Source organism: Myotis daubentonii, chromosome 12, assembly GCF_963259705.1.
Source record: "Myotis daubentonii chromosome 12, mMyoDau2.1, whole genome shotgun sequence".
Classification (NCBI taxonomy): domain Eukaryota; kingdom Metazoa; phylum Chordata; class Mammalia; order Chiroptera; family Vespertilionidae; genus Myotis; species Myotis daubentonii.
Window position 1 is genome coordinate 65098048 of NC_081851.1, and position 25574 is coordinate 65123621.

Below are 25574 nucleotides of genomic sequence, written 5' to 3' on the forward strand. Positions count from 1 at the left end.
TAGGTTAGAATACCATCAAGATAAAGCACTATTTTAATGACACAAAGGTATGCCTAATCAATCCAGGGACATTTTAGAACGTTTTCACTTGTACTACTGATAGGAGATCAATCTTTCTCCCGGTTAACATGCTGCATTGGATGTGGTCTTCGTTGTGGAGCACCAGGAAGGCCCCAAATCACGCAGTCCTAGCAGGGCCCCGTGAACAGTTACCATAGAAGCACCCCAAGGAACTCAAGTCCCCATGCTGCCCTTTGGAATTCAGCCTCCACCCCTTCCAAGATTTTTGAAGGGTTTAAAGAGACAGTGCTCACTCAGAAAACCTATTTCTATGAAAAAAGTTGTGGTATACTTGGATACCCATACATGGATACCCATTAAAATACTGCACATTTAAAATAAAAAATAAAAATACTGCACATTTACTATAGGTTTTCTCATGCTACCAAGACAATGACCTCCACAAAAGAGATTGTATGGCCCAGGAGACTGGAAAGTGAGATTTGAAAGAAAATCTGCTCTCTTTGGCTTTTTACAGGAAGAGCATGGCAAGGGCAATTGTTCATTGCCTTCTTTTCAGCCATTCATCTATGGTGAAATCAAATTAACTTGGTATCCTAACGCATTTCCTTTCCATCTATTTACAGCTGAAGGTCTGACAAACCTGAAGAATATGTGTTTACTTCGTTTGACCCACTTGTCTGACATTGGGGAGGGAATGGATTATATAGCAAAGTCTTTGTCAGCCAAACCCTGTGACCTTGAAGAAATCCAATTAGTCTCCTGCTGCCTGACCGGAACGGCTGTGAAAACCCTAGGTAACTGTTGCCTGCACTGACTGAGAACAGTGTGAGAAGATGTGGTGCTTCCACAGTAATTCATGCACGCTAAGTCTCTCAAGCTGCAATTTAATTTTCAGAGAAACTGGAAAAGATAATGAAGACATCTGGGTAATATCTAGTCTGTTTTTAATGATTTTCTCCACAGTTAGAATAAAAATGGATTATAGATGGAGAATAGAGAACTTCAAACTAATTGAAGATGTTATAATTTTAAGAGAAGGTGAAGAGGAAGAAATTAAGAAGTAGGTGCTTGATGCTTGGCATATGTCCTGTTATATAATAACTGCTTAATAAGTATTTGGATGGATGAATAAATAAATGGTTGAGAAGCAGAGAGAGGGATTACCTTAAATGCGGTCAGGCCTTCTAATCCTTCCCCATTGCCCTGTTAAGATAGAGTTAACGTGCATTAATATAGGCATTGAGTATTTGAGTTCCCAAAGAGTGTGCATACTAAGTATGAAAAAAACCTTTGCATATTAGTGGATAAACTGGATTATGTTAAACTATGGTGTTTCTTAAATTTAGATTTTGGGGGAAAATAGTATAACCTTTTTTAAAACAAACAAACAATATAAGCCCAAGCTGGTTTGGCTCGGTGGATAGAGCGTTGGCCTGCGGACTGAAGGGTCCCAGGTTCGATTCCGATCAAGGGCATGTACCTTGGTTGCGGGCACATCCCCAGTAGGAGGTGTGCAGGAGGCAGCTGATGGATGTTTCTCTCTCATCGATGTTTCTAACTCTCTATCCCTCTCCCTTCCTCTCTGTAAAATATCAATAAATATATTTTAAAAATATATAAAACTGCCGAACCGGTTTGGCTTGGTGGATGGAGCGTCGGCCTGCGGACTGGGGGGTCCCGGGTTTGATTCCGGTCAAGGGCATGTACCTGGGTTGCGGGCACATCCCCAGTGGGAGATGTGCAGGAGGCAGCTGATCGATGTCTCTCTCATCGATGTTTCTAGCTCTCTATCTCTCTCCCTTCCTCTCTGTGGAAAATCAATAAAATATATTTAAAAATATATATACTAATAAAAGAGAAAAATGGTAATTGGCGTACGACGATACCCTTTTCATTGGCTAATCAGGGCTATATGCAAATTAACTGCCAACTAAGATTGGCAGTTAACTGCCAACAAGATGGCGGTTAATTTGCATATGTAGGCACAATGCAGGGAGGCGAAAGGGAAAGCAGGAAGAAGCCCCCTGCCACTGACAGTGATCGGAAACCCAGGGGGGAGCTAAGAGCTGGGGGGCAGGGCAAAGGCGGCCCTGGGGCCGCCTTTGCCCTGCCCCCCAGCCATGATCAGAGAATCAGGTGCCTTTTCCGCCCTGGCCAGTGATAGCAGGAAGTAGGGGTGGAGCCAGCGATGTAAGCTGGGCACAGTCGAAGCTGGCAGTCCCAGGAGCTAGGGGTCCCTTGCCTGGGCCTAAAGCGAAGCCCACGATCGCGGGGCCGCTGCAGCTGCGGGTCCCCGCTGCCCGGGCCGGACGCCTCAGCCAGAGGCTTCCTGCAGGGGCAGGGGCGGAGCCCGCGCGATTGCGGCACCCCCCACTGCCACTGCAGGTCCCCGCTGCCCGGGCCGGATGCCTAGGCCAGAGGTGTCAGGCCTGGGCAAGGGGCCGATCCTGCGATTGGAGGGTGATGGGGGTCAACGCCTGAGGGCTTCGCAGTATGTGAGAGGGGGCAGGCTAGGCTGAGGGACACTCCCCCCCACACACACACACCCAGTGCACGAATTTCGTGCACCGGGCCCCTAGTATATATATAAAACTGATGGGGAAAAGAAAAGCACACACAAAAACAAACACAGAAGAAGGAAAAGGACTGGTGGCGTCTGTAGGAATTACTGAGATCACTTACACGCTAATATGAACCAAAAACTAGAGAAACCCGTGACTGGAAAAGGCTAGAAGCGCTGGGAACAGGAGAATGAGGCGCACACTCCCTCCCCCGCCTGCCGCTGGGAGGGGCCGGCTTGGAGCTAACAACAGCGACTGGCCCCTTTGCAGGTGGAGCCCGTGGGCTTTCTAAAGCACCAGACTTCAGAACATATTTTACTCTAAGAAAAGGATTCATAGGATTGATTTAAAAAGATAATAGCTAGTATTGTAACAAGAGTATAATTCATGTAAAACGGCTCATTTTTTAAAGATTTTTCTAATCAGTCTTGATAGGAAAAACTTCAACTAGATGAAGCAACCATGATAAATACAGGTATCCTCACTATCAGAAAGTAGGGCATTCCTAAGAAACCTTTTTTTAAAAATAAATTGTTTATAACTTTAAAAAATATATATTTTATTGATTTCAGAGAGGAAGGGAGAGGGAGAGAGATAGAAACATCAATGATGACACTGTCAGTTATTATTAGTGTTTTATTATTTTATAATATAACATGTTATATGCAATATGTTCTTAAACATATTGCAACATGTTATATTTCTTCTATGTTCTTAAAATGTTTAATTTTAAAAATTAGGCCTAGTCAGTTGGCTCAGTGGATAGAGTGCCAGCCTGTGGACTGAAGGGTCCAGGTTTGATTCCGGTCAAGGGCACATGCCCGGGTTGTGGGCTTGATCCCCAGCAGGGGGCATGCAGGAGGCAGCCAATCAACGATCCTCTCTCATTACTGATGTTTCTATCTCTCTTCCCTCTCCATGTCTCTTTGAAATAAATAAAAACATATTAAAAAGAAAAATTAAAAAAAAAGAAACATCAATGATGAGAATCATTGATTGACTGCCTCCTGCACACCCCCCATTGGGGATCAAGCCCGCAACCCAGGCATGTGTCTGACCTGGAATCAAACCATGACCTCCTGGTTCATGGGTTGATGCTCAGCCACTGAGCAACACTGGCTGGGCCCTATGAAACCTTCAATAAGCTAATAGGGCATTAAGCAAATAAGCAATTACCATTCATCTTTATGGAACATTTTCGAGCATTCCCAGACTCCAAAATGACTTCTCTTAGGCTTTTCTTATACCTTAGGACACACTTGCTAACAGGTGCACAATAAATCAGGATAAAACACAGATGCTCACAGACACAGCCCAAAGCTCTGGCGGCTTGATGCTGAAATGCGGAGTGTAGTTCCCAGGAAGGAGCTTGGCTGCGCCACTCTGGATGCCTCTATAAGGCTCTCTGCAAAACAAACATTTAATGCTATTTTTGCTTTTCGCCCATTTTTTTTTTTTTTTTTTGGTAAAAGCAAGGCGAAAATCCTCTTTGGATTTCTTTCAGTTAGCGAAGTGGCATAACTGAACTTTGGAAAGGGGGCAAGTACCTGTATCTGTAGTGAAGAAAATAACTAAGCAGCTCTTAGCTGGAGCGGTGGCATTTTGTGACTAATGTTCTTATTAAAATTTTTATTATTAGCATCACAGCTATAACAAAATAATCTAAACTGAGGTACACAAAGAACAGCCCATCTCATTGGTTTTCGTTCCTTCATCTCTCCTGCATGAGAAGAGAATTTAAGAATTGGAAGCAACCTCCCATTTCCTCTAGTTCCTCTTCCCCATTCTCACGATGAAGTCACGGGGGCGTAGAGAAACGGAGTGACTTTCCTATAGTGACACAACAACTCTAGTCCATGCTGCTTTAGGCTTTACTGAGTATTAATGACCATTTGCCTTTAGGCTGAAGTTTATTAGTCAGAACTTAGGACCAGGAAATATCTGTCCATTTGGTCGCAGTCATGGGAGTAGCCAGATACTTTTGAGAATAGCTAATCAAATCTAATAAAGATTCGTATACTCTCAACAAAGAAGACAAGGGCTCAGAATTCTTATAAGGATATTTTTAAATGCATATATAGTTCCCTGAGAGTCTTTTTCTTTTGGATTAAAAAAAATTTTTTTTCCAGCTCAGAATCTTCACAATTTGGCCAAACTGAGCATTCTTGATTTATCTGAGAATCACCTGGAAGAGGATGGAAATGAAGCTCTCCGTGAACTGAGTAAGAATGACCATTTTGCCTTAAAGATGCACCTTAAGGAAGTCAGTAGCCCTTTTTTAAATTGCCCGTAAGGAACACAGGCCAGGCTTTTGAGTCACCAGTTTTCACATGCTCACTGCACCTGCGGCTCCCACCTGCCTGCCTCCTTCTATAGAGCCAGTGCCTGAGAGTAGGGGATGCTTAAGACAAATTGGCTCAAGGAGTTAATAATACGATTTTTAAGATGTGATCAAGACATTGTGATTGTTTTTTTAAAAAACCTGATACTTACTGTCTGAGATTTACTTCGGAATAAGACAGGAGGGAATGAATTTGTCCTGCATAGTGTTTATATATTCTCGAACACTTTCCATAAAATACTAACCAAAAAGCGAGTTGATTCTCACTGCACATTGAGTAGGCTGCAGAGAGAAAGATCACTCCTTCTCCTTTATCACTTCGCCCTTCATCAGTTTTGAGATGGATCCAGTTCCTGAACTGTCTCTGGTTCCTCAAGTTGACAGGCTGCACGTGTTGGAACAGCTCACTGTGCTGATGCTGCCCTGGTGCACTGATGTGCGAGTCAGTCTGACCAGGCTGCTGGAGCAACTGGAGGGGGCCCCACAACTCGTCAAACTTGGGCTGAAGAACTGGAGGCTCACCGATGCAGAGATTGGAATTCTAGGTGGGTACACACACAGAGCCAGGAGAACTTGGTCCTAACGAAGTTCTTAAACTGACTCTTTCTTCTTTCCTTCCCCCTCTTGTCCTCCCCCTCCCCTCCCTCTCTTCCTTTCTTTCATGCCTTTTAAATTTACTTGCCTCCTCCCCTTTTTAAAAATATTTTTTTATTGATTTTAGAGAGAGGGGAGATAGAACCATCAAAGAGAGAGAATCATTAATTGGCTGCTTCCTGCACGCCCCCTACTGGGGGATCGAGCCCACAACCCAGGCATGTGCCTGACTGGGAATCAAAATGTGACCTCCTGGCTCATGGACCAATGTTCAACCACTGAACCACACCAGCCCGGCCTCCCCTTTTTTTTTGTACAAATATATTTAAAGAAATAACATGATTTAAAACACTGACCTGCTTTCAGGTTTTTAAGCATTTTAACTACAGTATTTACATTATTTGACAAGGTGTATTATGTAGAAACAGCTCTCCCTACCCTTAACTGTCTGAAATTCAGCAATGCCACTCCAATCTTGGCCAAAGTTTTTAAGTCACCTGCTGCGTATTCAAAACATATAAAGGTAAGTGCCGCTTTAACTGGTGTCACAGAATATCTGTAAGTAGCTGTGATATAATCCCAGAATCAAATGGAGATATAGGAATGACTGGACAACACCAGCCTCAGGCAGCTGATGAAGGATCCTCATGCTACCTGGATTAGTTATCAAGTTCTGTGGAACAGACCACCCCAAAACGTGGTGGCTTAAAACAACTATAGACCTTACTTCACAGTTCCTGTGAGTCAGGAGCTTGGGAGAGGCTCAGCTGGGTGGCTCTGGTTTAGGCTGTCATGAAGTGGCCGTCCAGATGTGGGCTGGGCTGCTGGAGGATCTGCTTCCTGGGTGGCTGGCTCCCCACCTGGTTGGTGGGTGAGTGCTGGCTGTCAACTGGAGGCCTGTGTCCCACCCCTGGACTTCTCCAAAGGCTCCCCACATGGTAGCTCACTTCCCCCAGAGCAAGAGACCCAAGAGAGAACCAGTTGGAAGCTGCAATGCTTTTTATGGCCTAGTCTTGGAAGGTCATTCCTGCTGCATCCTATTATTAGCAGGTTAGCCCTAGCCAGTGCGGAAGGAGATAATACATGGGAGTGAGTTCTAGGCGGTGAGGATCATTGGATCCACCTTGAAGGCCACTGTACCATCCATCTAAGGCAGCAGTTCTCAACCTGTGGGTCGCGATCCCTTTGGGGGGTGAACGACCCTTTCACAGGGGTCGCCTAAGACCATCGGAAAACACATATATAATTACATATTGTTTTTGTGATTAATCACTATGCTTTAATTATGTTCAATTTGTCACAATGAAAATACATCCTGCATATCAGATATTTACATTATGATTCATAACAGTAGCAAAATTAGTTATGAAGTAGCAACGAAAATAATTTTATGGTTGGGGTCACCACAACATGAGGAACTGTATTAAAGGGTCGCAGCATTAGGAAGATTGAGAACCACTGATCTAAGGCAAAGGATTAGTGAAAACAGCCTTGCCTGCCTTCTCCATTTCCCTCAGAGATGGTCTAGCTAGCATCTATCTGCAGTGCACATATTTTCAGTGTACAATTCTGTGGCATTAAATACATTCACACCATCTTTTTCATCTTTTCCGACTAAAACTCTGTACACATTAAACACTAACTCCCCACCTGCTCCTCTTTTTAAAACCACCATCACCATCCTTTTCATTTTTTCCGACTAAAACTCCGTACACATTAAACACTAACTCCCCACCTGCTCCTCTCTTTAAAACCTTCTCTCTTAGAGATGTGTGTGTCTCTAAGTCCCTAGGCTGCCCAAGGGTTTTGCCTTCCCTAAAGTTGCTTCAAGTTATGGATTTTCCTTTCCTTTATTCCTTCTCCCCCACCTGGCACCCCAAGTCAACTTTCTTAGCACCTTCCCTTAATTCCTAACTCCACTTCCATCTGCTCTATCTACTCCCTTAACTCATCAAATCAGATCATCCTGGGTGTCATTCTTCAGGCCCCTCCTCTGTTCTGGGTGATATTGGAGGCAGGTGGCTTCCATGACAAACTAATTAGCTAGCTAATAAATAACCCCTCTCAGGTAACCTCATACCTTAATCAGTAGTTCTCAACCTTCTGGCCCTATAAATACAGTTCCTCATGTTGTGACCCAACCATAAAATTATTTTCGTTGCTACTTCATAACTGTAATGTTGCTACTGTTATGAATCGTAATGTAAATATCTGATCTGCAGGATGGTCTTAGGCGACCCCTGTGAAAGGTTCGTTCGACCGCCAAAGGGGTCACGACCCACAGGTTGAGAACCGCTGCCTTAAGTGCTTTGGAAAGGATGTATCTTTTCAAAGAGGCCATTGGAGAGTGTGTAGAATTCGCATTACATGTGACAGAGGAATTTTTAGGTAGAGACGTTTTAGCATCTTCCAAATCTTTAAGTAGATAGCTGCCTAATCTGCCTACTTCTGAGCCTGGCCTGTGAGACCAGAGAGGGACATGGTGTGTTTAATGAAATAAAAACTGAGCTAGGTGAAAAAACAAACACAAAAACACTGAGCTAGGTGGTAATCGCCATGTGATTTTAATTGCCTAGTGCCTTATTGCCTCCTTATGTAAATGAGAGAAATAAGCATAACGGGAGACTCCAGCATAATTATGGATCTAGCAGACTTCCTGAGTGCTTGTGGTAATTGTGAAAGGCAGGATTACATGATAGCTCCGAATGGCAGGTTAATTAAATTTAATGTTGGCACTTCCACTTTTAAAAAATAGATATATATTTTATTGATTTCAGAGAGGAAGGGAGAAGGAGAGACAGAAACATCAATGATGAGAGAGAATCATTGATTGGCTGCCTCCTGCACACCCCCTGCTGGGGACCGAGCCTGCAACCCTGCATGTGCCTTTAATTGGAATCGAACTCGGGACCCTTCAGCCCCCAGGCCAATGCTCTATCCACTGAGTCAAACCAGCGAGGGCAGTACTTCCACTTTCTTAAAGACATGCTTGACCATTTCTGCCAACTCAAGCTCTAGCTGCCTATTAATTGCCTTGTCCCCTTCCCATATCCATCTCTTGCAGTCCCCCAAGAAACTCCCCTGGCCCACAGTAGCAGCAGTCAATTTAGGCAATGACATTGAGTGATGGATATGTGTGCGGATGCAGTAGCATAACGAAGCCAATGTAATGAGAGACAGTCTCTCATGAAAGAACGACTGCCTAATTAGATGCAGCGAGAACATGAGATGCGGGGTATGAAATTAGATATAGTGGTTGGCATGTGCTTTCCTGGAAAAACCCCAAGCCTGGATCGGCCTTAATTTCCCTCTTTTTCTGTACCTACACTCAGGCTACTGGGGAAAATCACACAATTTGGCAGATAGGTACACTACAGGTTCATAGTGACAAATTTCAACAGAAATATTTATTTATTTATTTTTTCTTTTTTTTTTTAATTAAATCTTTATTGTTCAGATTATTACATTTGTTCCTCTTTTTTTTCCCCCCATAACTCCCCTCCTCCCAGTTCCCGCCCCACCCTCCGCCCTCACTCCCCACCCACTGTCCTCATCCATAGGTGCACGATTTTTGTCCAGTCTCTTCCCACATCTCCCACACCCCTTTCCCCCCCAAGAATAGTCAGTCCATTCCCTTTCTATGTCCCTGATTCTATTATAATCAACAGTTCATTCTGTTCATCAGATTATTAATTCACTTGATTCTTAGATTCACTTGTTGATAGATGCATATTTGTTGTTCATAATGTGTATCTTTACCTTTTTCTTCCTCTTCCTCTTCTTAAAGGATACCTTTCAGCATTTCATATAATCCTGGTTTGGTGGTGATGAACTCCTTTAGCTTTTCCTTATCTGTGAAGCTCTTTATCTGACCTTCAATTCTGAATGATAGCTTTGCTGGATAAAGTAATCTTGGTTGTAGGTTCTTGGTATTCATCACTTTGAATATTTCTTGCCACTCCCTTCTGGCCTGCCAAGTTTCTGTTGAGAAATCAGCTGACAGTCGTATGGGTATTCCCTTGTAGGTAACTGAGTTTCTTTCTCTTGCTGCTTTTAAGATTCTCTCTTTGTCTTTTGCTCTTGGCATTTTAATTATGATGTGTCTTGGTGTGGTCCTCTTTGGATTCCTTTTGTTTGGGGTTCTCCGCGCTTCTTGGACCTGTAAGTCCATTTCTTTCACCAGGTGGGGGAAGTTTTCTGTCATTATTTCTTCAAATAGGTTTTCAATATCTTGCTCTCTCTCATCTTCTGGCACCCCTATAATTCTGATGTTGGTACGCTTGAAGCTGTCCCAGAGGCTCCTTACACTATCCTCGCATTTTTGGATTCTTTTTTCATTTTGCTTTTCCGGTTGGATGTTTTTTGCTTCCTCGCATTTCAAATCTTTGACTTGATTCTTGCGCTCCTCTGGTCTGCTGTCGGGCGTCTGTATAATATTCGTTATTTCAGTCCGTGTATGCTTAATTTCTCGTTGGTTCCCCAATATAAGATCGAGGGTCTTATTAGTTTTCGTGTAGATCTCATTAAGTTTATCGACAGCTTCTAAACAGTTCTTGAGAGACCTTAAAAGTGTGGTTCTGAACTCTATATCTTCCATTGACAATTTTGTCCTGTTTCTTTGTCTCCGCATTTTGTTATGCTTCCTTGGTGTACCAACAGAAATATTTAGAACCAAATGGTAAGAAAACGCTATATATCAAAACTTGTGGCATGCAGCAAAAGCAGGGCTTGAAGAAAATTCTCATAGCCTTAAATACTTACACTGAAGATGAAGGGCTGAAAATGAATCTTTCTAAATTATTAGTAAGAAGCCAATAAAAACAAGCAAACAAAAAAACAGGGAGTAAACACATGATAATAAACATAAACGTATAGGCGTACCTCACTGTATTGCACTTCGCTTTATTGAGCTTCACAGATGTTGAGTTCTTTACATATTGAAGGCAACACCCTCCACCAGCAAAAAGACCACAACTCCCTTCTGGAACGGAAACTGGGCAACCAATGGGTCCGGGCTGCCTGTCACTACCTGAGCCAGTTAAGCAGACAGTGCTGAATCATATATGAGTGTTTATTGCAATAATGCCGGCAGAATGGGAGCCAGCTGCTTATGTGGGGTAGAAGGACAAAGATTACAGAGGAAAGTAGGAATTAGAAGCATGGGGAAGTAGGCAATGTGGGCTGGGGGGCCGCAAAGGGACCAGATTGCTTCAGCAACAAGGTTGCTAATCTTTCCATGAAGATAGGCGGTTCTTGGAAAAGGAGAATGGACTGCATTGCGATGTTAATTCCCATGTCCTGGGGCGTACAACTCTCAGCCAGGTTAGAATGTGCTTTCTCTAATCAGAACAGAACCATCACCGTTAACAGAGCATGATTAATATTTCTTATCATTATAGCTAGTCTCCACTATTCTATTTCTGCCCCTAAAGAGAACCACACCTGCAGCATCTACAAGGTCTGCCTGTATAAATCAGTGAAACAGAAAACAAGATCAATTAAGCTTAAAATTGATCCTTTAAAAAGAATAACAAAGTAAATAAAAATCAAGCAAGACTGTTCAAGAAAGAGTGACATAATTTCATTGGTCAATATGGAGACACAAGCACATATTTGTAGTAGCTTTACTGAATATCGCCCCAAACTGAAGGCGACTGAGATGTCCTTCGGTAGGTGAATGGATGAACAAACTGGTACAGCCACACAGTAGTATATCATTCAGTGGTAAAAAGAAATGAGCTATTAAGCCTTGAAGAGGCATAGGGAAATGTCAGGGGCTCAGGAGGAGGGGAGAAAGGGTTAAGCAGATGCAGCTCTGTTTTAGGGCAGTGGAACTATTCTGCATGATACTGTAATTGTGCATACATGACAGTATGCATTTGTCAAAACCCATAGAACTTTACTACACAAAGAGTGAACCTTAATGTATGCAAACTAAAAAATCATTTAGGCGGTCTGAGATACCTGAGGACAAAATGCAGACTGCAAAACAACCTAACTATATTACAAACTATGAAACAATCTCACTGCAGGGAATGAGGGGCAAGGAAATTGACCTAATAACTTGGGAAATTATCTGTAAAACTAAAGGCAAAATAGCCCGGCTGGCATGGTTCAGTGGTTGAGTGTTAACCTATGAACCAGGGGGTCACAACTCGATTCCAGGTCAGGGACATGCCCGGGTTGTGGGCTTGATCCCCAGTGAAGGGGTGTGCAGAAGGCAGCTGATCAATGATTCTTATTATTGATATTTCTGTTTCTCTTTCCCTCTCCCTTCCTCTCTAAAATCAATAACCACAGCACCCATCTAATTTATAACATATATTTTCACACTATATTGTAAGCCCAATAAGACAGGGACTACGTCTGCCCTTTTCAGCTATCCCCAGCCCCTAGCAAGCACAATCCATGGTACACAGTAGGCACTCAAAAATGTTTGCAGAATGAAAAACTGGTAAGAGCTCTGGCAATGCTAGAATTCTGTTTAGGATGCAGGAACCTGTGCTGCACCAGCACAGCCAGGTTCAGAGAGCCTGAGAGGGGGTGGTGAAGAATTAGAAAAGATAGATAAGAGAAGAAAGCTGGGTCTGGGTGGGGCGCTGCTGCCCTTTCTGATGGAGACAGTGCCAAGGCCTGCAAGCCGAGTCTTTATTTTTTAGCCAGATTCCAGGAGGCAAAGTAAGGGCGTGGTCAAGGTGTTTACAACATTCTCGTGGGTTTCGAATCTACTCAATTACATGCACCTGATCAAGCTTTGTTTACTTGCTGCACATCCCGCAGCCCATATCACTCAGCCACGTGGGACCACAGGTTCAGACCATAACCTGTCCAAACACTGTAGCCGCTCTCCACAGGAACCCTTCAAGGATCGGAATCCTTCTACCCAGAGCATTTGAGATTCTGCTTGGAATTTGGATCAAGCCACTTCCATTCTCCACCGCCCACGCACAGCCCACAGCCTTAAATGTCAGATTTCTTTTCCCTCAGGACCAGTCTGCTCATTGTGATGACAAAAACACTGCAGATTACATGAACAGAATGCATGCCCTCAGATCATGCTGCTTGTTCCTGTGCTTGCACACGTTCTAATGAGTGTCCAAGGAGTTCTTACTGATGCCTTTCCTAAACCTTAGTAGATTGCCTGTATAAATAGTTCACCTCTGAGGGTGGGATGGGCTTTAAATTCTTCTTTTTTAAGTTCCCTTTAGGTGGTGGTGAAAGGGCGAGGACTACGCCCTCCACCTTGCCCCAGGGTAAGGGCTATGCCCTCCATCTTACCTTGGCCATGTGCTCAGCAAGGCTTCTTCCCCGAAGCCAAGCCACTGCTGGCCATGCCCAGGATTTCTCTGGACTGGCCAATGATAGTTAAGCGAAGTTCACGCCATCACTATGACCACATCCTGTGTAATGAGACACCGACTGGCGCCTGGCCAATCGGCAGGGCCCACAGTCCTTTCTCCTCCCCTTGCCCCAGCCCCCTATAAAGCCTCTCTCCACACAGAGTTCTCTCTCTCGGCCACTGGAGCTTACCGTTGCATCGGTGAGTGTGGCAGGGGAGCCAAACCCGGGTTTGAAATAGATGACTCTTTGCTTTTGCATCGGACTCGCTGGCTCCCTGTGGGTTCTTGGGAATCATGAAATCTGGGCACAACAGTGGAATCTGGTCTTCTGGTCAAGGAGTAAGGAAGTTGCTCTCTGGGGCAGGAGCCTTACAGACACTGACAACCAGCATTTTGACTGAGCGCATGCCATGCTGGGAAGCACATGAAAAAGGCAGAGACAGAAAGAGCAGGGAGAAAGCTACCTATAAGGAAAAAACAAGGGCTCCTTATGAGAAGTAGAGGTGAAACGGAGTCCCTACGTATGAGTGTGGCTGGACACAGGCTAAGCTGGTATAACAAGACCCAACTACACCATGGCTTACAGAAGACTTAGCTTATTTCCCTGTCCTCTACCGGTCCAGGGTGGATTTGCTCTTTGCAGTCTTCCAGACCCAGAAACCTACATTTTTTTATTCCTCCATTCCTTAACGAGTTATCTCTGACTTCAAGGTCATGGCTAGAACATCCACCTTCCCTTTGTAGGAGGTACTTTAGAGTGCCCTGGTCTGTAAGGAATGGAGGAGGTTCCTGAAGAGTCCAGGGAGGGTTAAAAGAACAACCCCGAAACCCGAATCTTGAGACACTGAAGGAGGCTTACTTATTCAAGTTTACAGTGAGGGGCGTTCCATACCCAAGAAACAACAGGTAGTGTTTGCTTCTCAGAAGAGACAATCATCTAAGATTACTGGGAGTTTGACTCCAGTTTTGAAAATAAGTACTGACTATTTAATAGCATCTTTTGCACTTAAATTTTTAAGCAATCTTCCATTTCCTGGAAGGGTCAGAAAAAGGGAAAAATATATAATTCATTTATAATGGTTTGCTAATATAAAGGAATTATACTAATTAAATCAACTCTATTTACATTATAGATGCTATTTTAAATAGTTGTTATAAATTATATTAATTACTAGGGGCCCAGTGCACAAATTCGTGCACCTTGAAAGGAACTGTGGGCCAAGAGGCTGCAGTAGGCACAGAGGTGGGTCTCGGCCCATCCTACGTGCCCCCGCCCGGCCCCTCCCACTGCAGCCCCCAGTCCCTTGTCTGCCAGCATCCCTGCTCCGGGCAGGCGCCAGCAGTGGTGCAAGTGGCAGTTGCTGCCAAGATCGCCCCTCAGAAGCAGGGGGAGGTGGAGAAACCCTCAGGGACGATCAGGACCAGCAGCTGCCACTCACACCCACTGATGGTGCCAAGCCATCAGGACCAGCGCTGGGCACTGGCAGTGGGTGCAAGTGGGGCCGTCGCTGGCAGAGGGTGCGAGCAGCAGTTGCTGGGCCCAATCTCCCCTCAGGAGCAGGGGGAGGTGGAGAAGCCGCTGCTTGCACCCGCTGATGTCACTGAGTGATTGGGGCCAGCGCTGGGGCCGGCAGTGGGTGTGAGCACCAGGTGGGACCACAACATGCAGGAGCAAAGAATTTTCAGTAACCACCAGAGGCTTACCCTGGTGACAGCGACCGGGTGCCTCACCTTGGCCTGGCACCCCCATTCACCTGCTCCACCATCCTGCCACGGCCGATGCCCACCATGGTCCATGCATGCCCCCTGGTGGTCAGCACATGTCATAGCGACCAGTTGTTCAGTTGTTCTGGTTGTTCCACCATCTGGGCTATGTACATATTAGCCTTTTATTATATAGGATAATTATATTATTTAATTATACTGGTTAATTAAATACTAATTACTACTTACCAGATTCCCTTACACTTTACAAATATTGTAATTTGTAAATACAATGGACTACATTCATAATCACTGCCCTATCTATAGAGAATTTCGAAAGTAAGGCACTGGTCCAAACATGGCCATTTCTCTTTAAAAAACTGTTTTGCTTCCAACTAAAATACTAATTTCTATTTTTTACCAGGTGCATTTTTTGAAAAGAACCCTCTGAAAAACTTCCAGCAGCTGGATTTGGCAGGAAATTGTGTGAGCAGTGATGGATGGCTTACCTTCATGGGTGTATTTGAAAATCTTAAGCAATTAGTGTTTTTTGACTTCAGTACTAAAAGATTTTTACCCGATGCAGCATTAGTCAGAAAACTTGGCCATGTGTTATCAAAGTTAACTTTTTTGCAAGAAGCTAGGCTTGTTGGGTGGCAATTTGATGATGATGATGTCAGTGTTATTAAAGGTGCCTTTAAACTAGTAACTGCTTAAATAAAGGGCAACCTGAGCCCATGAATGCTCTGGGAACTCCATTACTTTCCGCCTGGTGATTTAAAAATCTTTGCTCATATAGTCCAAGGGTCGGAAAGTATATGGCAATCTATTATCCACCTACAAATTATCCTTGTCAACAGTGTCTGCCCAACTCGCCCCTTCTAAACTGCCTTTTCCTTTACTGATATCAGGATGATGTGTGGCACCATGACTTCCTTAGCTGGCCTCTTGCATGGAAATCTTTCTTATTTTCACCATTCAGGAAAAATAAAAACAGGATGCCAGGCAAATGAGACCAAAGAAGAGGGGAAGTGGGAGGGAGTTTACTGATGACATATGCTATAGTTCTGTTTCATGATTCCTAATAGGATTATCAGATATTTGAAGGGGACTCTTCTTCATCCCAGGTCCCCTTGGTCTCAAGAATAGCAGGTCATATATGCATACCCATGGACACAGACAATAGTGGGGTGAAGACCTGAGGCTGGGGGTGGGCTAGAATGGGTCAATGGGGAAAAAGGGGGGACATATGTAATACTTTAAACAACAAAGATGAAAAAAAACAGGTCACAAAAACTGATATACTGTATGCACATTTACTTAGCATAGTGCCTGACATGTACTAGATTCTCAACAAATATTTGCTAAATATGAGAATTAAATTACCAATAAACAGCTATTGAATAAAGAAACAAGCCACAATTACTTAAAATCATAAAACTCCATGTCTGTTCTTTATTCAAAAAGTTTAATTCAAACAATTTGGAATGTGAAAAGCATTTTCTTATATGAAAAGCAGATCAGACTCCCAAAAAAGATTGGCTTGAAATTGAGTCCACCCCAGTTGCTGATACATGTAATTTCAACTGTGACTTCAGAGATTAAGGGAGAAATAAAAACGCACCCCATTCTTTCATTACTCTTTGGAAGCTAAGGGTACTTTGTCGTAATCTTTACTCCAACACCCCGCAAAAATAATCCTTTGTGACAGTAAGACTGTTTTCTGGTTTTGATATTACAAAATAAATAGGAGCATCGTGTGTGTGTGTGTGTGTGTGTGTGAAAATTTACCTGGGATTGATGCCTAGAAGTTGAATTGAAAGAGTCATAGGTTATTTAATCAACAAATGACAAGTGCTGGTGAGGATGCGGAGAAAAAGGAACCGTCGTGCACTGCTGGTGAGAATGCAGACTGGTGCAGCCACTATGGAAGACAGTATGGAGTTTCCTCAAAAAACTAAAAATGGCCAAAACCGGTTTGGCTCAGTGGATAGAGCGTCGGCCTGCGGACTGAAGGGTCCAGGTTCGATTCCGGTCAAGGGCATGTACCTGGGTTGCCACCGGGAGATGTGCCGGAGGCAGCTGATCGATGTTTCTCGCTCATCGATGTTTCTAACTCTCTATCTCTCTCCCTTCCTCTCTGTAAAAAAATCAGTAAAATATATTAAAAAAAATGAACCAATTTGCTAGATTAACTTTAAAAAAACACACAAAAAACTAAAAATGGAACTCCCATTTGACCCAGTGATCCCACTTCTAGAAATATATCCCAAGAAACTAGAAACACCAATCAGAAAGGATATATGCACCCCTATGTTCATAGCAGCACAATTTACCATAGCTAAGATCTGGAAACAGCCCAAGTGCCCATCAGCAGATGAGTAGATTAAAAAACTGTGGTACATCTACACATAGAATACTATGCTGCAGTAAAAAAGGAGGAATTCTTACCATTTGCAACGGCATGGATGGAACTGGAGAGCATTATGCTAAGTGAAATAAGCCAGTCAGAGAAAGAAATATCACATGATCTCACTCATTTGTGGAATATAATGAACAACATAAACTGATGAACAAAAACAGATCCAGAGACAGAGAAGCATCGGTCAGACCGTCAAACCTCAGAGGGAAGGTAGGGGAGGGTGGGGGTCAGGGGGAGAGATCAACCAAAGGACTTGTATGCATGCATATAGGCCTAACCAATGGACACAGACACCAGGGGGGTGAGGGCATGAGTGGGGGGGGGGGAGGCATTGGGGGGGATAAGGACACATATGTAATACCTTAATCAATAAAGCAAAAAAAAAAAAAAAAAGAAAAAAAGAAAAGAGTCATAGGCTATTTATAATTTTGTTTTTTATATACCTCCAAATTGCCCCCCTGTACCACTTACTCAATATTTTTTTCAATTTGTCTTAGGTTTAACATCATGCACTTCAAATTTCATCTTTAGTGATATCGTGAAACCATGGGTTTTATGTGTTATGTTGTTTTTTAATGCATATTACAAGGTATAATAAAAAAAATAATCCTTTCCCACAAAGAAAGAAGACTAAGAAAAATCTGTTTAAACAGATTTAAAAGATTTATTCGAGGCAAGTCTGAAATAAACTAATTCCTAAATGGTGTTAGCCTGCAGTTCACCTTCTATTCTCATGGCACCTCACATTAATGGCTTGGGTGTTGGTATAGGTAACACTTGGCCTATATGTTGAGGTATTCACTGGATAGAAATTCTGGGTACAATATTGTTTAGCAACTGGGCACATATTCTATAGATTTAGTCATAAAATTTTAGAGTTGATAGTTTACGGATCAACTAATTCATTCCCCACCCTATCTTTACAGATGAGAAAGCTCGGGAAAGTTAAATGACTTGCCCATGGTTATAAAACTACTTACATAGCGGCAGTATCAGTTTTGGAATCCAATTCTTGTCTTCTAGTCCAATGTTTTTTCCCTTACAGTGATTTCTCAAACAGGGTTCATCATATTCCATGAAGCTTGCTCTTAAATCACAAACTATAGGGCAAGTATGTAATTTGAACTTCCTTTTTTTTGTCTAGCTTCAAGTAACTCCATGACAAGATTTACCAGGAAGGCTACTGTCTAAAGGCCTATGCTGGCCAAATTTCTTGTTTTCATATCCAGAAGCTGGCCAGAGCTTGGCAAATGAGACATTATATTATAATGCAAGGACCAAAGTCACCTATAGCAGTTGGCAGTAATGAAGTTCAGCAAGTAGAGCCAATTCCTTCAGAACCCACAGGCAACTTCTCAAATAGTGTAGGTTGGCATGAAAGCTCCTTTGGTAGGACAACTGCACAGATGTTGCTTCTGAGTGGGTGTTGAGGAAGTAGGCATTTAACCTCACACAGAGCTGTGTTCAGCACCTGGACACTTTGAAAATCCCATAGGGATGGAGAAGATGTGCATACGGTGGCCGCACATACCTCTGAATCATCATCCCTCAGCACATGACAGTCCTTCAGATTTCATGCAAGACCCGAATTCACATTTAGATGAGGTCAATGGAGGAAAAACCACTCTGTAATGGTAGACCAATAACAGGCAATAGTAATAGTTGGAGGACATAAGACAAAGGACAAGAAACAGGTTGCCTTATTCCTTTTCACCAACAGTCAAAGTAGTGTGGGCTCTAGTTCTTCAGTAGGTAAAATGCCTGAACAGGGTCGCAGATGCCAAGACAATGACCAACTCCTCAGCAAGCAAAAGGTATTTAGGACATGGTCATTTATTATTACAGAATTAACTACTTCTGATAGAGATGGCTTCTTAGATGTTTGTTATTCCACAGTGAAAAAATAGGATTTGGAAGTGTTGCTCATATTTAAAAGAGGATGAATTGATTGAAGAAACTGTTGCAAATTCTACAGGAACATAAATCTTCTCTAGATAGCTGGGTAATGGCTGGAAAAGTCACAAATCTCCAGGAGTCACTGGATTCCAGAAAAGTTGAATCCACCCTTAAAATCCCTTTTTAAAACCCTAACCATAAAACTCATGATATAACCTTATCGGTAATTCCTGCTTGTTATATTTTTTATATGGAATATTGGCCACATTACAAAGTTCTTAACATGTGCACTTGGAAAGTAATAAAAAAATAAAATAATCTATATAATTCTCACACTTCATCACGTTAACAATTCATTGTTTAACAAAGCAAAACAGAACAAGTTAAAAACTGCCTGTAGCAAGTCTGAAAATACTGTACTCTATAATTTAAGATCCATTATCTTTTGGTAAAAATTTATAATATAATCTCAAATTGATTGTGCAACTTTGAAAAGATATCAAATCCCATTTTATAACATTTGTGGAACCCCATATATTTTGGTAACATATTTGATATGTTTTGCTTAAAAAATGAGAAATTAAGTCAACCAATGAAAAAGTTACAAAAAAAGATAAATTCCATCATTACATCAGAATCTGATTATGTGTAAGAGAGAAAACTGTGATTCCTTTATTGCACATCACTAAAGGATTTGGTACTTATTAACCAGAATAAAACACTTTGAGAACCATGGACTATTTACAAATGTATTGAAATTTTTAAATGACAAAACTAGGTAGTATGCCCTAGCCAGTTTGGCTCAGTGGATAGAGCGTCAACCTGCAGACTGCAGGGTCCCAAGTTCGATTCTAGTCAGTGGCACATGCCCAGATTGTGTGCTCGATCCCCAGTGCAGGAGGTGGTCAACCGATGATTCTCTCTCATCACTGATGTTTCTAACTCTCTCTCCTTCTCCCTTCCTCTTGAAATCAATAAAAATATATTAAAAAAACAAAAACTAGGTAGAATATATTCTAAAATTTCTGATAAAAATTTTTGCTTTTACTTTGCAAGACATAATTCAGAGGACCTCAAAGAAAAATGTAGCAATTAAGTTTGGAAAAGCCATAAAAGAGACTGTTTTACTTTTAGAATGGATATTTTTATCCTTTCCTAAAATGTGTATCATTATTCAAGAAGCAGTTTTATAAATTTCACTGAAGAGAATATAATGTGACAGATCTACTCCATCAAACGGTTCTCTTGTAAAGGTAATCTCATATCACACTGCAGTCAACTTCAAAACCGAAGATAGCAAAATTCAAATTTAGAGAAATACACTTTCTAAAGGAAGCCTATTTAAAGCCTACAACATTTAGAAGTTTCTCACTGTCCTAACTATATCTTACAAAAATATAATTTCATTGCTTTCATATAATATGAACTAGCCTACTATTCTCTAATATTTACAACAAATGATTGAACAGTCAATGCAAAGTTGGATTACTAAGTAAATTGGAAGGAAGTCAAGGAGTCAATATTCCTCATAAAATAAATTAAATCACAGTATGTCATGGTCTTGGTTGTCCAATTCTGTTGTTAGTTCCATATCTACTTGGTATATTTGTAAAACCAGTCCTGAATCCTTGTGTTGCTCCAATTCCTGGAACTCCAAGTCCTTGATTAACAATGCTGTTATAAGGTATGTGTCCATGATTAAGTCCCAAACCATAAGGTCTTGTTTGTGTGTTTAGAAGAATAACTGGGTTCACATTTTTTCCAGGGGTGTTAAATGAAAATTCTGGAGGTGGACTACTAGGTTTAGTTGGAGTTGATGTGACAGGGTTCGACTCATCAATACCCTTTAAAGGAGGCATTGGTATTATGTGATGATCTGAAAAATTTAGGACATTAGCTGCAACAGGCCCTGATGGTAAAGAGGGCCTTATCCAGTCATCCTTGAATATCTGAACAGTCAGTGTAGACACTAGAGTGTACAGCCTGTTGGTCACATGAGCAAGAACCATTTGTTCATTTGCATCTCGGCGAATTCTTACATGCACTGATCCAGCCTATAAGGGGCAAAAGAAGAGACTGCTTAGAATTAGAGACACTACGGAAAATTCCCTTGGAAACGAGCATTTTACTTATGATTCGCTGTAACAGTACTTGGTATTCTCTTTAATTCAAGAGAAAACTTAATGTCTTGATATTCCTTAAAGACTACCTAGTAATGATTAACAATGAAATAATTCATGACTCTTTAAATAAAATGTTATCTTTTAATATATATAAAAGAGAAATCCATGTAGGATGAAGATAGGCATATTATAACATGAAGCAGAATATAAATGAAGTATACAAAATGCAATAGAAAGGCAGAAAAGGGAGATATTAATTCAAATTGAGGAAGACATTAAGAAAAAAATGACATTTGATGATCTAGGGTTGATGGTTAAATTTCAAAAGGTGGAGACAGGCTTAGGAAATAGCAATTAAAATGCATGGCATGTTTGGCAAGAATCCTATATAATAAAAGGCTGATATGCAAATTGACTGACTGGTGGAACGACTGGTCGCTATGACGCGCACTGACCACCAGGGAACAGACGCTCAATGCAGGAGCTGCCTCCTGATAGTCAGTGAGCTCCCACAGGGGGAGCATTGCTTAGCCAGAAGCCAGGCTCATGGCTGGTGAGCGCAGCTGAGGTGGCAGGAGCCTCTCCCATCTCTGTGTCAGCAGTAAGGATGTCTGACTGCCAGCTTAAGCTGGCAGTTGGACAACCCCCAAGGGCTCCTGGACTGTGAGAGGGCACAGGCCGGGCTGTGGGACCCACCTGAGTGCACAAACTTTGTGCTCCAGGCCTCTAGTAAGCAATATAAAGAAGTACAAATATTTCAGGGGTCAGAAAAAAAATAAAAGGAGGAAAAGAGGAAACAGAAAGAATACAAAGAAGAAAGGTAGGTAATGGGGTGAAAAGGAAAGGATAGAAGAGGCATCTAAATATTATGATAATAAGCAACAGCAATAAAATAAGAGTTCAGAAAAATTAGAGGTATGGATGATTGCCAATTATGTAGGAAATAACTGCAACAGTCTAGGTTAAAAATAAAGAGGTCTGAGATAGGACAAACACAGTGGGATCAGAGAGGGACACAGATGGATTCATATAATATGCCATGGGTTAGTAGTGGGAGGACTTGATACCCAACTGGATGTAATGGATGAGGGAGATGAACTCATCAAAGGTAACCTCAAGGTTTCTAGCTTACCTTATATTACTAGGAACACAGAGAGCACAAGGCATTACAATGAGGTTAGCGAAGGGATTCGCCAAAGAACATGTGTGCATAACCCACAGGTACAGGTAACGATGTGGTGATGGCCAGAGAGAACGGGGTATGGGGGGTGGGCGGAGTTGGGCAAAGGCAGGGAAAATGGGAACATCTGTAATAGTCTCAATAATAAAAATAAAAATTTTAAAAAAGTATGTTTATAAATCTGAAGACATTTATCACACATCATGTTTTTAAAGTAGATAATAAAATAGTAGATACAACAATGATCCTGTTTTGATCAAAACACATACATACAGAAAAATATCAAGCATGACAGCACATATCTCTAGATGGTAGAATTATTATGAATTTTTATTCTCTACCTTTTGACTTAGTTGTAAGTTCTAATTTTTCTAACAACTGGGCACTATTTGTATAATAAAATCTTAAATAAAAATATATAATAAATATGGTATAATAAAATACCCAAGTTATTTCATGTTGATTTCTAGATAAACTCAGACTTTATACAAAAAAATTACAGCAAAGCATAAACTGGCCAGTTGGTTTAGTTAGAATGTGCCTGAGTCTATGGCTTGAGCAGTAATAGGAATTATCATCAATTACAAGACTGAGAAAATATCTATGTTGCTTAAATTTGACTTGTAGTTGATTACTTTTAGGTAAGACAAGCCATGTTTAGAAATCAAGGCAGCTTTAATTTCTCCCTTTTCTTTGCCACTGCCATCTCATTGCTGTCACTATACAAAACTATAAAAGATACTGCATCATCTTTCAATCTGATGTGGAAATCAAAGTAAAATAAGTGGAAACCATTTCCGAGAATCAGTCTCCTATAATTATGGTGTTTGCATTACTCTATAGCTTTTGTGACAACTATTCTTGGCAGCTCAAAAGCTTGTTTTAGTAATTTCCTTGGTCTTGATTAGGCAATACATCAGTGTAGTTGTTAGATGGCCAAGTTCTGAACAGCTGAGATAACTATTCTTTTTGTTTAAAGCCACCATGCTTAATAAACACTTGTCTACTAATTTACTGATATCAGTATAATTAAAAGAATGATTAAAAATGAACTACATTACTGGAGGACTGCAAATTGGTATAACCATTTTTGGAAAGCAATTTGGCAACTGGCATCAAAAGCCATCAAGGGTATAATATTATTTTATTTACAAAAACCCCTTCTAAACATTAATCTTAAAAAAAAAACCTGAATGATCTTTCATTTACTGAAGATAAGACCAGCACTCTTTTAGATGATGGGGTTACCTACCTTTCAGTGTGCCAGTAGCTTGAGCACCCGTACCCCCCACACACCTACTTGAGCTCCACCTGGACCTCATGCACTGCCTGCTTTTAGGAGAGGCACAGGTTTCACAGGAAAGAGAAGAGCCACCACTCACATGGGGGTGCTGCGTGCCCCAGCCACTGAGCACTGGGACACTACTACTGAGGCCTCCATTGACTCCTATCCACAAGAAATAGGCTCCAGGGCCTCGTGGCTTGACCTTGAGGCTCCCTGCGGACAGAGACGTGCAGCTCAGGATGATCTCAGACAAGAAGGGATCTTTGGGTTTCCAGCCATTCCAGGTGAATTGTGTGGTGCAGATCCAATGAGGTGGTGTGGCTGCATCTGTTCAGGCCCACCGCAGGACTTAGCTGGTACAGGTGTTACCAACCCAAGATCAGAGTGGTCACATCATCATGGTTGAATAAGATCACCTTACATGGTGTACAGCCTAAAAATTACTATTAAGGAATAATCACGAGTATATACAAAGATTACACCAGAAAAATACTCATCTCAGCCAGTTTATATGGTAACAAGGGAAATCAACTAATCCAATAGAGGAATGATTAAATAAATTGTGTCATATTCATATAATGTAAAACTGCAGCCATTAAAAATTATGTTGGGATTCTTGGAAGACAGTGACAGTGGTGGCACGTCTTTGAAATGCTCCAAATATTCCCATAAATACAGAAACTAACACAGCAAATCCAAAAGCCAATGAACACATCTACAAAAAACTAGCTAACATGGTGCTAAGAAAACCCAAATGCAAGCTATACCAGGTAGACCTGCAAGGTATCAGCTTCTGTGGAGGAGCAAGCAATAGTGCATCTGCCTGACCTAAAAACCCCAAAGCAGTACGCCGGTGCTAGTGGCAATCTAGGACAGAGAACTTGAGAAAGGCAGCTGGGTCTGCAATAAGATATGAAGAAATGGAGTAGTCTGAACCCTAGAACTCTCAAAAGAAACCAAGCAAAGCCCCACATTAAGAAGAAACAACTGGGAACAGAATCCCAATTGAGCAGCAGAGTAGAGGTTCAGGCACAAATGGAAGGGAAACGGAGCCAGGGGAAAGAAAAAACGTTCACTTCACAGACTCAGCAGAAGAGGGAACTCTAGAGCCATGGGTTTAGACATACTACCTTAAACCACCCCTTATTTTTTAAGTTCAGGAAACCTAATTTCATACAAAAGGAGCCATAGAAAAGAACTGAATCCTAATCCCACACAAAGTTACTATAAGAAAAAAAGAAAATACAGAACAGATTAAAAGATCACCAGAAAGATTTACCTACAAAACAGAACTACACCACACTTTATCAAAACAAGCCAAAAAACATGAAACAAGAACACTATAAATTAAAATTAGAAAACCTCAGAAATGAGATAGTTAGAAATAAAAAAAAAATTCACTTCAGAAATGAAGACGAAACAAGGAGTACAAAAGCAAATAAACATACAAGTATATTGTAAGAGAAATAAAAGGTAAAAAGGGGGAAATTTTAATTATTAAACGGAAATGCAGATAAAACAAATACCAAAAAAAGCAAAAATCCAAATGAGTGTAACAGAAATTCCCAAAGAAGAAAATCAAAGCAAAAGACCAGAATAAATATTAAAAACTATAACTAAAGAAAACTTTCCTGAAAGTTTTAAAATGTTGGTTTTGAAATAACATTATTAAAAGGGTATACTACATACTTGAAATAATGGACCCAGAATGACCACCACCAAGACACTCTAGAAAAATTACTAGATTAAAAAAAAAATTGGGGCATCCAGGCAAAATGATCAAGTCAGATATAAAGGAAAAAACACCCAAAACCAGACTATGAGTTATTTATTACAGCAATACTTTATGCCAGAGGTAAATGGAATGGTATATTTAAGAAACGCGAGGAAACAAAATATATGCTCAGGATTATATATCTAGCCAAAATTATTTTCAAGTATAATGTCCACAACTTTTTTAAATATTCAGGAATTTAGGGAATGTTGTTCCCCAGGAGCTTTCCTGAAGAATTTACTAGTGGATGAGTTTGAGATACCAAATGACTAGAGAGGAAGAGTAGGGGGAGGTAGAGACAAGGCAGCCATTTTTCCACTAAAGGAGCTT

The 25574-nt window shown here is 41.4% G+C and overlaps 2 protein-coding genes across 4 annotated transcripts in view; one reads left to right on the forward strand and one right to left on the reverse strand.

The window, feature by feature from the left end:
• NLRC4 (NLR family CARD domain containing 4) overlaps positions 1 to 15796 on the forward strand; it is a 35507-nt gene extending 19711 nt beyond the window's left edge. For both annotated transcript variants that reach the window (XM_059660190.1, XM_059660191.1), the window contains exons 6-9: positions 648 to 818; positions 4715 to 4807; positions 5304 to 5471; positions 14989 to 15796. In XM_059660190.1, coding sequence (XP_059516173.1) covers positions 648 to 818; positions 4715 to 4807; positions 5304 to 5471; positions 14989 to 15281 — 725 coding nt within the window. In that variant the 3' untranslated portion in view covers positions 15282 to 15796. The remainder of the gene's footprint in view (positions 1 to 647; positions 819 to 4714; positions 4808 to 5303; positions 5472 to 14988) is intronic.
• Positions 15797 to 17628: 1832 nt separating this feature from the next.
• SLC30A6 (solute carrier family 30 member 6) overlaps positions 17629 to 25574 on the reverse strand; it is a 31347-nt gene continuing 23401 nt past the window's right edge. For both annotated transcript variants that reach the window (XM_059660192.1, XM_059660193.1), the window contains one exon: positions 17629 to 20936. In XM_059660192.1, the coding sequence (XP_059516175.1) occupies positions 20436 to 20936 (501 nt within the window). In that variant the 3' untranslated portion in view covers positions 17629 to 20435. The remainder of the gene's footprint in view (positions 20937 to 25574) is intronic.